General features: G+C 43.5%; 1 protein-coding gene across 1 annotated transcript; it reads left to right on the top strand.

The window, feature by feature from the left end:
• The first annotated feature begins 6218 nt into the window (after nt 1-6218).
• On the top strand, nt 6219-13090 carry ADI1 (acireductone dioxygenase 1). The gene is made up of 4 exons (XM_054024147.1): nt 6219-6467; nt 9494-9613; nt 11298-11477; nt 12567-13090. The coding sequence occupies exons 1-4, from the start codon at nt 6348-6350 to the stop codon at nt 12687-12689; spliced, it is 543 nt and encodes a 180-aa protein (XP_053880122.1). The 5' UTR covers nt 6219-6347; the 3' UTR covers nt 12690-13090.
• Nucleotides 13091-13342: the final 252 nt, after the last annotated feature.

Here is a 13342-nt window from a genome sequence, read left to right as displayed (position 1 = left end):
CCTTGAGGGACCAAAGGATACTGTGAGGAGCATCTGACTCAGAATTGATTTGCTCAAGCATTTCATAAACTGAATTTCCAGCAGCACAGGGACCTGGAGGAGACGCAGTCTCCAGGCATCAGTGAGAGCATGTACTTTAGAGAAATCCTGATGATCACTTTTGATCTTGCCCTTTGTCAGTTTTAGATACATCAACAAAATAAAAATAATTTGATACTCGTGCTATTCTCAGCATATGCGATGAGAGCAGGAACAAAAGAGAGAAAATGGGTTTAAAATAATGGAAGAAAACAAGAATCACAACAATGTGCATTTCCTCTGGCTTTTGCCAGTCTACCTACTTGGGAAAAAAATTAAGATTTAAGCATATTTGTGTATGTAGGTCCAGACTTAAGCATGAGAAATTGCTTCAGGTCCTACACAGACTTGCAATCCCCCCCAAACTCCCCCGTGGTCAAAAGGAGATAATACCTCCTGACTTCCCCCTCCAAAAGCAGCTCCAAATTTGTGGCAACCTTCCACTTGATTTTCCCCTCTGGCAGAAGAACAAAAGAATAAGCCTAGCCCTACTGTGGTAATGAGCCTGGAACACCTGATCTTTGTGCTCTGGCAGTGAGAATGGAGAGGCAAGTGTCTCACAGCTTGCTTTCTAGCAGCTTTGTGGCTTTGTAAATTGTAAGCTAGCCCTGGGTGATATGTTTGGACAGTGTGGTTGGAGGAACACCAAGGATGCCTTGCTCAAAGCTGGAGCTAAACACAGTTAGAAGCTTACGTGAACAGAAATGCTGATGAATCATGTGTGTCAATATGATGCCACATAAAGGAATTTTTTGAGTTTTCAATTTGCTTTTTCAAAACCCTAGGAAATGACACTAACTGAACAATGAAGTTGCAAAGTCAAGCATTCAAAAGTTAGGAAAGGACAAAATCAGGATTAATTTGGCTCCCTTTGTGTAGGGCCCTACCAAATTCACAGCCATGAAAAACACGTCAAGGACCATGAAATCTGGTCTCCCCGTGTGAAATCTGGTCTTTTGTGTACTTTTACCATATACTATACACATTTCACAGGGGAGACCAGCATGTCTCAAATTAGGGGTCCTGACCCAAAAGGAATTATTGGGGGGGATCAAAAGGTTATTTTAGGGGGGATCATAGTATTGCAACCCTTACTTCTGTGTTGCTGCCTTCAGAGCTGGGTGGTGGAGAGTGACTGCTGCTGAATAAGGCCCCAACTCTGCAGGCAGCAGCGCAGAAGTAAAGGTGGTAATACCATACCATGCCATCCTTAATTCTGCTCTGCTGCTGGCAGCAGCTCTGCCTTCAGAGCTGGGTTCCTGGCCAGCAGCCACCGTTCTCCGCCTGCTCAGCTCTGAAGGCAGTGCCACCACCAGCAGCAGGGCAGAAGTAAGGGTAGCAATACTGCAACCCCCCCTACAATAATCTTGTGACTCACTGCCTCCCACAACTCCTTTTTGGGTCAGGACTCCTACAATTACACCACCATGAAATTTCAGATTTAAATAGCTGCAATCATGAAATTTACAATTTTGAAATTCCTATGACCATGAAATTGACCAAAATGGACAGTGAATTTGGTAGGGCCCTACATATGTGAATATGCATTATTTATGATACAGTCTCTAGTTACATGATCATAAAATATTTTTTCCACAGAACCTCTGCCTTATTCAATGCACTGGATTCACCATACTCTGGGGATGAATCAGGGTTGTGTAGTGAAGGAAAAAATTGTCTGTATTACCTCTGCTTCATGTGTTGCAGAACTTGGAAGGTGTGTAACAACTGAAGTAGTGGATTGCAGACATGGAAAGGTTGATCTTGTGATTAAGGCAGTTGAATGCTGATCTGGAGAATTGTATTCTCTCTCTGCCTCTGCCACAGAATTCCTATATGATGGTGAGCAAGTCACTTAAACCAAACTTTTCAGAGGTGGTCACTAATTATGTTCTTCATTTTCTGGGTGTCCAACTTAAGATCCTGGGGCTTGATCTGAGCCTAAAACAGAAGTCAGCCGTGCTTTGGACACATAAAGTTCTATGTAATGCTAAGTGTAATACTTTGGGATTCAACACAGATCAGTAAGAGGTTGTGTCATTGCCTGTCCTGTAGCCCTGGGCTTATCTGTACTGTGCAGCCCTGGCTGAAAGCCCTGACACCAGCAGCATGCTCATAGCACAATAATCTCACCCTGGCTTCCACCAGCCTCGGTTATTCCTTGCAAGGTGACCCCAATACCCCCCCCCCCAGATAGAAAGAGTTACAAGCAAACAAAAGTAACTATATTCTTCTAAGACTAAGATCTGATTTAACCAACTAGACTCTCTTGTTCAAGTGTTTCTAATCGAGTCTCTTTTCCAGCAGGTTGACCAGACTCTCGAGCCAGAGCCTTCACAGAGCTCCAAGTGCTCAGTTCCTTTATCTCTTCAGGTGAAGGATGCCAATATGGCTTTTTCTCTCTCCTTATATCTTTCTAAAGTTCATTGATCCTGGTGCATCTTTCCCCACTTGCTCTCCTGATGGCTTTGTTTACCATGCATGTAAGTGTACCTTCATCATCTCTGCCTGATGACCAGGCAAATACAGGTTCCTTTGTCTATGGCAGACTGGGCTTATGCATTGCTTGCCAAACACATTTTAAGGACATAATTCTAGCACATATGTATAACATTGTACATACACCACACAATGATTTTCAGGACAAGTGTGTTACCAGTTTGTATATGATATCTTACATGACAACTTTTAGATACACATTATGACATGTACTGAGTATGTGAGGCCCGACAAGAGTTGCTGACACAGTAGTGAACATCAATGGGCCTCAGTATCACACTAAGCCCTGGTCTACACTGCAGAGTTAGGTTGATGCAAGGCAGCTTATGTCAACCTAACTATGTAAGTGTCTACACTAAAATTTTCGTTCCTGCTGACATGACTCATCCACTCCACCAACTTAATAACTCCACCTCCACGAGAGGCGTAGAGTCAGTGTCAATGTAGTTAGATCAACGCAGCGTTGACGCAGACACTGTTGCTTACATCGACTGTTGCTGGCTTTCAGAAGCCGTTCCACAATGCCTTACACTGACAGTTCAATCGTGCAAGCGTGAGGACACACACCATCAACACAAGGTGCAAAGTTTAGACACGCACAAATGATTTAGTTACTGTGGCAGTTGTACACTAACATAAATTAGGTTGACTTAATTTTGTAGTGTAGACATGCCCTAAATTCTCTGAAAAATCAGATCATATGTGCTTCAAATTTGGTGCCAAAAGCTGGTGGACACTTTTGCCCTTAATCTCTTGCCTCAGTTCTCCGTCTGCAAAATGTGGATGATGCTATCCTCTCACCTCACAGAAGTGTTATGAAAATAAATCAATTCATGCATGAGCAATCTTAATAGTGGTATTTCCTAACTTTGAGTGCTTGAGTTTGCATGCGTAATGTTCCTTTAATGTCATTTTTTGTGTGTGTAAAATATATTAAAAAACAGAAGAAAGGGAAACCAACAGGATGGGTCATCCTGGTACTTATGTATCTTATCTGGTCCATATATTTATATTTAACTGGTTACATTATTATATTATTTATTTATCTGTATTGTGGTAGAGCCTAAGAGTCCCAATCCTGGACCAGGAACCACTGTGCTAGGGGCTGTAAGAAGAAAAATCAGTCTCTGCACACACAATTCAGTACATTTCTTTGGGTCAGGGATTTTGTTTTCTTCCATGTTTTGCAGAACACAGATCACTGCTAGCACTCTGTACAATATAATAATAATAATACTTTTGAAATAATACCAAAGTAATATTATTTTGAAGGTACAAAAATACATACTTTAGACAGTTAAATGGAATTATTAAAAGTTTTAAAATCTGACTTTGAATGTTATCTGGGTCAAAGGACACTTATAAAATGTAAAAGTTGTAGTGGGTGAGCACCTCTACAAAGTATAAGGAGACATAAAAACAGACATAGCTAAACTTGTACACAGGTACCAGGAGACCAGCAGTCCAAGCCCTTAAATTACCAGGTTTCAGCAAACTTGTGAAATAAGGATGTGGCCCATCCATGTTTATAATGTTTTGTCTGACAGCACAGGTAACAAACTATGTCATTACTATTTAGACAGCTATAGTTCAGGGTTAAATCAGTGATCCACAGCATATTTTTCTTTTCTGCCCACAGAAGCAAAAAAAGAAATTGTTATTTAATGTAGCTGGGCCACAATCATGTTTCACATTTGTGTTTAAACATGGTTATATTTGTGTAACATTCAGTCCTGTCCTCTCTCCAAGGTTAACTGTTCTGTACCACAGTTAAGGGAATCTGCATTCTAACCCTTTTTAAGTTGCCAGATCTTGACCTAGTCTGTAACACAGTCCCTTAACATTATTATAGAACAGTATGTCCTGTCCACGCTAGCAAGAAAACTACATGTTAGAACGCTGATATTCCTTCCCATGCCAGACAGCTATGCTGCAGCATAATGATGCTTAGCAGAATTTGATTTTTATTTTTTACAATTCTGACAGATATCATGTGTCTTTTTAAGCATTTTTGAAAAGATTTTTATTGATTTAAATTTTCACAGTTGTGAAAAATTATGGGTGGAGGGAATGGCAGTCAATGCTGAGATTCAAAAAGTTAAGCTTTATAACCGTTAAAACACAAATCGTCACCATTATATATCAAAACACACTGGGAAAATCCTTACATCAAACTCTAAATTCTGAAGCAGCATTTTCCTTACTCTGCCTATCTGTAAATTTTGATAATTACCTTTTAAAATGTTTTTTCCCCTGTGTGTGTGTACAGTGAAACTGATGTTTAGCCATAAAAATCTAATTGTTCCAAGCCTAAGCCTAGTTCAGCCTCCAAAACAGAGCATTAAATGTGTTATCTTGCAGCATGGGCATGGCTACCACCTTTGCAATGCAAAAAAAGCCCCCCCCCCATTCCCATCCCCAAGACAAGCTCTCCGCAATCCAAACCCCAAGGGAACTCCTCAACCTCACAACAGCCATTTATAGTATCTAGAGCAGTGGTCCCCAAACTTTTCATGGTTGTGCCCCCCCTTACCGTGTCCACAACCCACCCCCAGGAGCTAGGGTGGACGGGGTAAAGGGGCTAAGGCTGGGGCCAACTGGGGCTGAGGGCTCCCTGGCTGGGAGCCAGGGCCATGGCTTGGGGTAAAGTGGGGCTGGGTGACATTCCCTCCCCACCCCCTGTGCGGGCTCACCCGGGGCCCTGCTGTGCCCCCGAATGGTCCTCTGCACCCCCCTGGGGGGGCCACAACCCACAGTCTGGGGCAGTGGTGGGCAACCTGCGGGCTGCAGGCCACACACAGCCTGTCAGGGTAATCCTCTGGTGGGCCACCAGACAGTTTGTTTACATTTACATGGCCACCCGCAGCTCCCAGTAGCTGCAGTTCGCCTTTCCCAGCCAATGGGAGCTGCGGGGAGCGTCGGCCAGCACGTCCCTGCGGCCCGTGCCGCTACCAGCAGCTCCCATTGGCTAGGAACAGCGAACCGCAGCCACTGGGAACTGTGGGCAGCCGTGCCTGTGGGCAGTCAATATAAACACTGTCTTGCAGCCCGCCAACAGATTACCCTGATGGACCGCAGGTTGTCCACCACTGGTTTGGGAGCACTGATCTAGATATAACACATAGTTCATAGATAAGATTTATAACACCATTTTCTTACTTAAACTGCAGAAATGGGACAACTGCAGCATCTTTAGCTGGACAGAGAAACTTTTAACATAAGTATTGTGACAATAATGCAAATCTTTAGGCTCAGGTAAAAAAGCCCAGCAGATTACTTGATTTTTCTGGCAATTGGCAAATCTATTTAAAAAAAAAAACAGCCAGGCTGGTCAAATACCAGCCAGATGGTCACCCTCGGCATGGGTAAACTAACTCTGGGATTACTGGAATATTGCAATGTTACTGCCAAGTGTTTCAATGCAGCTGCTGGATTTCCTCTTGCAAGGCAACACGTTTCTACCTAGGAGTCTAAGCCTTATTCCTATGAAGGATGCAGACTGTTTCTGCACAGTCACACACAGCTTGTGGAGCGCGAGCCCCGACCCGGGTGGGCGATGGAAGCCGCGGCCCCTTTGCTGCCCGGGCGCTTTGGCAGCAGGCGCTCTGCGGATCACGCGCTCCGCCGGTGCCCGCGGGCGGGCTGCAGCCAGCCCGGCTGCGCGGGGGGAGCCTGCCGCGGCCCTGGGCCGGCGGGAGGGCCCGATTGGCTGGCTGAGAGCCGAGCCGGCGCGCTGCGGAGCAGAGCTCGCCCAGCAGCCGCGGGTCAGGATGGTGGAAGCGTGGTACATGGACGAGTCCGGAGAGGACCAGAGGGCCCCGCACCGGCAGGAGCCGCACCGGCCCGTCAGCCTGGAGCAGCTGCGCCGGCTCGGAGTCTTCCACTGGAAAGTAGGCAGCGAGCATGGCCTAACCCTAAGCGGCGCCTGTAGCCCGGCCACTCAGCCAGGGTCCCCGGGACGGGAGCTCCTGGCCCGCAGCCTCCAGCCGCCCGGCTGCCGCAGAGTCTCGCTCCAGCTGCTTGCGCAGTGCGGGCCCCGGGGCCCAGACATCTCTGGTCTTTGCCTCCGCCCATAGACGTGTTTACAGCGTGCGAGCGCCAGCGTGGCTCATAACACCCCGATCCCTGCTCCTAAACCGTCCTGTAGCGGCCAGGGTGGTGGGGGTGGGGGGTTGAAGACCCCCGCTGGCCTTTGATCGTTTAAGGGGGGGTACTGCTTTGCTGTTACCAGATCCCCCGCCCAGGGTGGGCTGTTGATGGGCCCTCTCCTCTGCCCGAGTCACTTACCATTTGTCTTTTAAATTAACTGCACTTTAGCCCCTGCCTTTGCTAAGAGTCTGTGCCGCATCACTAGCAACCGCAGCTGTTTGTCTGATGCTCCTCCTGCTCGTTCCTGAAATACCATTCACTTCCATAACACGTACTTGCACATCCACATGGCCTGGCTTTGCCTGTTAATATTGGAAATAATGGAAACCCATCTTCATGGTCCAGTGGGCCAGAACCTGTGCCAAAGGAAATCCAAATGTATCGGGTAGTCTAAAAGGCCTATCTGGGCCCAGACACGGTTTTTGAGAGAGAGAGATGCTAATAAGGGATCGAATCTCAGTGCAGGTAGAGCCCAAGGAGTGTCAGGTGTCCTGCCCTTGTCGTTTAAAAATCATGATTTTTTTTTTTTAATAGAAGTGAAAACCTAAGATCCCTGCTGGAATTGGAAGCATGCGAGCCTGCTTAAATGTAAAGGTGGTGTCGTATGCTTGTGATCCTAGTTTGAGGTTTAACGTACATGAGACAAAAAGTGCATAAATGGCTTAGCCTATTTAGTGCCCACTTTTCAAAATTAATTTAGATTAAGACTGAGGCCTTGTCTAAACTCAAGAATTGTTCAGCTTTACCTAGCCCAGTACATTAGAACCTCAGAGTTACAAACACCTCGGGAATGGAGGTTCGTAACTCTGAACAAAACATTATGGCTGTTCTTTCAAAAGTTTACAACTGAACGTTGACTTAATACAACTTTGAAACTTTACTGTGCAGAAGAAAAATGCTGCTTTTACCCATCTTAATTTAAAAGAAACAAGCACAGGAACAGTTTCCATACCTTGTCACATCTTTTTTTTATTATTATTTTTATTTTTACTTTTCCTTTATTTTTTAGTAGTTTACATTAAACACAGTACTGTACTGTGTACTTTTTTGTTTTGTTTTGTTTTTGTTTCTGCTGTTGCCTGATTGCATACTTCTGGTTCCAAATGAGGTGTGTGGTTGAGGTCAGTTCGTAAAACTGTAACTCTGGTTGTTCGTAACTCTGAGGTTCTACTGTATAGCTAAAACAGCAACCCTCCTCCCCAATGTGGGTGAAGTTATATTGGTATAAATGTGCTTAGTCTGTTTTTTAGATTGTCAGACAGTGAAACAGTGGGGAGCAGGTAACAGATTTTATGTAAGTGCAAAGCATGTTACAGCCCTGCTGTAGAAAAGTGATTTTTAGATTAGTGATGATGGGCGAGGTTAGTAAAGACAAATAAACAAATATATTATGAAAGTTCTACCTTTAGATGTTTGGGCAGCTAACCACGATCTCTCCTTCCCACAGGCTAATTCACAGGGTTCCTAAAGTGAAGCACATGTACATTGGTGGTGCTCTATAATGGGTGGGTCAGACAGAAGAACTGAATAATTGAGCAATTCTGGCACCTAGGCTACAGGCCAGACAGTCTTGTACTGTAAAATGTATCCCTTATGGATACACAAGATAGAATTCAATAATTCCTGTATCCCAGTCACATGCTGGGTTCACTAGAGCAAGTAGCCTTTATAAGAGACTCTTCTAAGCCTGATATGAGAAACTCTTTTAGGGCTATGATATGTACCTGTGGTGAGCCTTATAAAGGTTTTTATAGCCTGGTATTTATTGCATAAAGTGTAGGCTTATCAGTAACAAGTCACTGAGCCTATTGTTAATTCCTACCAAAAAACCCAAAACAAAACATTTAGAGCTGAGAATGTGGAACCTCAGATAGGGTGACCAGACAGCAAGTGTGAAAAATCGGGACGGGGTGGGGGGTAAAAGGAACCTATATAAGAAAAAGACCCAAAAATCAGGATTGTCCCTATAAAATCGAGACATCTGGTCACCCTAACCTCAGATAACCCAAATGAAAGAGGCTATTAACATGTTCTCACATCCGGGAAGGTGGAACAATAATAGATACTGAGCAAAGAAAGTCTGTAACCAGAGCAGTTTAATGAAGTTTTTAAAATAATCAATGAAGACACCCTCCCTCCCCCCATTGTTGTTGCCAACTTTCAACTGAATGTTATTTATTTATTTATTTTGCTGTCACGCTGCTGCTGCTGCTTCCCCACCAAGGCTAATTTGTTTTGGAAGCGTGCCTTGCCAGGGTTGGCAGGCTGCCTGGTGGGAAAGCGGTAGTGAAGTGACTACGAACAACGAGAATGTTCCTCCTGGTAACTCCAAACTTCAGCAACTGTGCAGGGACATTGGCAATCCTGCTGATTAGTCACGAGGGACTCCCAGTTGTTTTCTTTGTGAGGGAGGACAAGACACGATTCACTCTAACTCTGGGATTCTGGCTCTGGAACGAGAAGCAGACTGTGGGAGCAGTGTCTGATGGCAGATTGAGCTTGCTTCCCCAGTACGTCCCGCTGAGACACCCACACTGACTCTGAAAGGCTAGCTTTTCTATAATCCCGTTTTTTCTCTTTAGACTACACAATAACAAATAAATAACCTTGCTGGACTTGTTAGTAACTAGTATGTAACTTGAAATGTTATTTATACACTAACTGGCTGCGCTTTTTGGTTTTGGAAGTAGTTGTTTGGGTATCCTGGCTGTCTCTGATGGATGTTTGTTTTTAATTCCTCCTTCCCTCGCTCCAAAAAATCACACAGTTGGATGCTGACAACTATGAGACTGACCCAGACCTAGCAAGGATTCGAAAAGAGAAAAACTATTCTTGGATGGATATAATAACGATACATAAAGATAAGCTGCCAAATTATCAAGACAAGGTAAAGCAGCCGTGGTTTGGATCTGGGAAGGGAGTAAGTTCTGAAGTCTACCACTAGAGTATGCACCAGCTTTTGAAATGCACATTCAGAACCTGCTCTTTGAACGATGGATTTTTCCCCATTTTTAAAAATCACATTATTTAGTTTTTAGATTTTCAAATGGCTGCTTGGATTCCATTTTTAAAACGAGAGAGTGTTTTGTGTTTTCTGTAATCACTTTCCCTTTAGTAGCTTACATATGATGCCTTTTAGAATGGTTCCCATTTGTGGCTCTCATTTGTCATGTTGAAACTGCACATTTGCAAACGGAGGCCTGTAAACACTATTAGATTATCATCCAAACTAAGGTCAGGCCATTGCTAGTTTGGGGCTTTGGCAAAATCTTTCCCCTTTCTGAACTTTAGAGCAGCAAGCCCTGAGCTTGGTCCCTGCTGCCCTAGCACATGGTGGTAATTTTAATCAACAATAACAAATCCCTCAGTACTGTCATAAATAATTTCTCAGTGTTTTCAGAAAAAGGAGGCCACTCTTCTCTCTCTTGGCCTGGTTGTCAAGGTGATTGATTTTAGTGCTAAGAATATTTTAACATACTCACCATTGGAGGGAATTGGAACTTCTGCCAAATTCATTTTGATGGGAATTTGTGACCTCCCATACATTTGAAATAACTTGTGAGCATGCTCACTTGGCAGTTTTCAAAGTTGAAACACGCCTACAGCTACTTGCACTTTGGGGATTATCAGCCTGCAAAATGTATTAGTTGGTAATTAGTTCTTTTGTCTCCAGTTAATTTTTTTGAAGTCTGAAATGTGCTAAACACTTGAGGGGTATGAGGGATTTGTGCAGTTCCCCAGCTGAGAAATGTTTTAATTTGGGGAACTAATGTCCTGGTTGCTTCAGAACAGATCAGTAGAAACAATGTCAAGTTCTCAGTTATGCATTTTATAATGAAACTCCTTCCTCACCAGTTAAACGTAAAGATGTGCCATTCCAACTGAATGTGAATGATATGGTAACTCAGGAGTTCGGTGCTGATGGTGAGGTTTCTCCATATCCATCTTAAATGGAGTTGTTCCTCAAGGCTTCATCACTTCCTTCCCTACTGATGGCATTGCAGTAGTTCCCCCTGCCTCTCCTGACAAGTCCTCATGGGACTTCTTCAGAACCTGGCATTATTGCTCCTAAATTGTCCCAAGGACAAAATATCCTTCATCTCCCAAAGATCTGGGAGAACATTGTCTCTGCTGGTTAGGGAGCGAGGCCTTGAATCTGGGACTCTGACCCAGGGTCTGTCTCTTGTTGACAGTATGAATCACTATGCAGCGGTCAACCTAGTTGGCAATAATTACTTGTGTTGTTCTCATGTAGATGATTAGCTACAGTAGGCAGTGATGTTGCATTTGACTTATTCCATGTAAAGTGACAGGGGACTTCAGCTCTATCATATTTGTGGATCCCAGATAATTGTACAACTATAGATGAATATTATCCTACCAAGCATAGACCTGACTTCATGTGCCGTTAACATAGTAGTGCATTGGTCAGAGTTTTATATCTTTCTGGACTCTTTGTTAAGTGTCTCCCAAACATTGGAAGACAATCTCTATATGCCGTTGTATTTAGATTTATTTCTTTGTTCAACAAACTTTGAAAGAAATGTAATATCCTCTCCTTCCTACCCTAGATAAAAATATTTTATGAAGAACATTTGCATTTGGATGATGAAATTCGCTACATACTTGAAGGAAGTGGCTACTTTGATGTTCGAGACAAAGATGACAAGTGGATCCGGATTTTCATGGAAAAGGGAGACATGATCACTCTTCCTGCTGGCATATATCACCGATTTACACTGGATGAAAATGTTTGTATATGGCTTTATCTATTACACTCCTAGATATATGCACTGACAGACAAGTGTACAAAAGCATATTGCATAGTGGTGACTAAATATGCTATTTCAGATCTGTAGTTCATTAAACCCGGAACGTGAGGGTTACAAAATGATTTATAGAATCTGAGCTTTCACCTCTTAGTTGCCAGTTCCTATGCAGCTTATCAGTAGTGACTTCAAGTCACTGCCATCTTAGACACGTTCTGTAACTTGTGTGAAATCGGCGTATGGCCTGAGTCCAGGGAGTCTACAGTTATCCACCACAGTTGGCTGAGGCATGGAGATTGATTCAGCCAGGCTGAAGGCAGAGCCACATAGGGAAACTTGAATTGCCTCTGCTCTGTACCTCTTCTGTAGATAAACTGAGCATACTTGTCTTGGCATCTTTCATGAGTACTAAATTTGCCTGTAGAGAGGGAGTGTAGTCTAGTGGCTAGAGCCACAGCTGGCAGTCAAAAATCCTAAATGAATTCTTGGCTCTACCATTGACTTGCTCTTTGACCTGCTGAAAGGGGTTATATGTTTAATATAGCCCTACGGCCTTATCTGTCTGTGGGAATAGCCTTGAATCAGCAATCAGTGTAGCTGCACTGGTGCTGACTCCCAAGTGTGGACAAGAACGTGCTCACTTGGTGCAAACCCCAGCATTGCATGTCTACATTTAGGGGTCTGTGCTGGTGCAGCTACACCAATGACTGTGTCCCAGTATAGGCAAAGCCTGAGAAACTTGCTCAAGGTCATGGACTTTCTCCATCTGTGAAATGGGTTAATACTTTATCTGCCTTACAGGGGTATTGAGAATCCTCTGAAGTTTGTAAAACAGTACAACAGTGCTAAGTACAGCTACTACTACAATTGTCAGGTTGCTAGGAACACTGAAGCAAAATAGTGATGGAACTCCCAGGGTAGTGTGAAGCTCCTAAAGCATCTTGAGATGCTTTGAAAGATGCTACAGAAGTGGAAAGTATCATAAACCGCAACAGGAGTTGTTAACTCTGTAATTCAGATGCCTCCAAAAGGAGCTGTTATGCTATTTGCAATTTCCTTTTCCTTCTGCAGAACTACGTGAAGGCAATGAGGCTGTTTGTTGGAGAACCAGTCTGGACAGCATACAACCGGCCAGCTGATCACTTTCCTGCTCGAGGACAGTACATCCAGTTTTTGGCACAAGCAGCACAGTAATACTCTCTGAAGTCTAATGTGTGGAATGTCCTCAAGCTTGAGCAGAATGGAAATTGGGAATCTTGTACTTCAACACCACTCACTGTAGGATGTGTTCTGTTTCCCCTGTCCAAATGTGCTTCTCTAGCTCTAATTTTGGGAGGGTTGAATGGGGAGTATGGACAATATTTAATGTTCATCTTAGTCTGAAATGATGCTATCAAACTACTTAAGATGATTGTAATTAATTAAAAATCTGCTGCATTCTCTCAAAGAATCTGCACAAGATGAATTCACATAATCAGGACCTTCATATGCAATTTACCTAGCTCTGCCCTAGTACAAATGTCTGTGACTCTGTTATAATGAATTGCAGTGATTTACTTTTGTAGCATTTTAATAAAATGATTTTCTATCTTTAAGTGTCTGTTAGCTATTTTCATGTCCTGACACTAAGAACCCATTGGACAATAGTGTTTCTGTGACTGTGTTAACTGGATTCCGGTCCTAGCTCTCTCACGGACTTGCTTTTTGACATTGGACAAATCATTAACTCTGCCTTAATTTTGCCATTTGTAAAATAGAGATAAGTAGAGTTACCCACCTTAGTCCAGTGTTTTGAGATCTTCAGACACTGTGTAATTTCAGGAGTATTATTAAAATAAGCCTCCTCA

This window comes from Malaclemys terrapin, chromosome 3, assembly GCF_027887155.1.
Source record: "Malaclemys terrapin pileata isolate rMalTer1 chromosome 3, rMalTer1.hap1, whole genome shotgun sequence".
NCBI lineage: Eukaryota > Metazoa > Chordata > Testudines > Emydidae > Malaclemys > Malaclemys terrapin.
Note: the sequence above shows the minus strand (reverse complement) of the source record. Positions and strands in the feature narration are given on the sequence as shown.

Coding starts and splice junctions, on each gene's coding strand:
- ADI1 (XM_054024147.1), top strand. CDS start 6,348: ATGGTGGAAGCGTGGTACATGGACGAGTCCGGAGAGGACCAGAGGGCC. Junction 6,468..9,493: donor TCGGAGTCTTCCACTGGAAA/GTAGGCAGCGAG, acceptor AAAATCACACAG/TTGGATGCTGACAACTATGA. Junction 11,478..12,566: donor GATTTACACTGGATGAAAAT/GTTTGTATATGG, acceptor TTCCTTCTGCAG/AACTACGTGAAGGCAATGAG.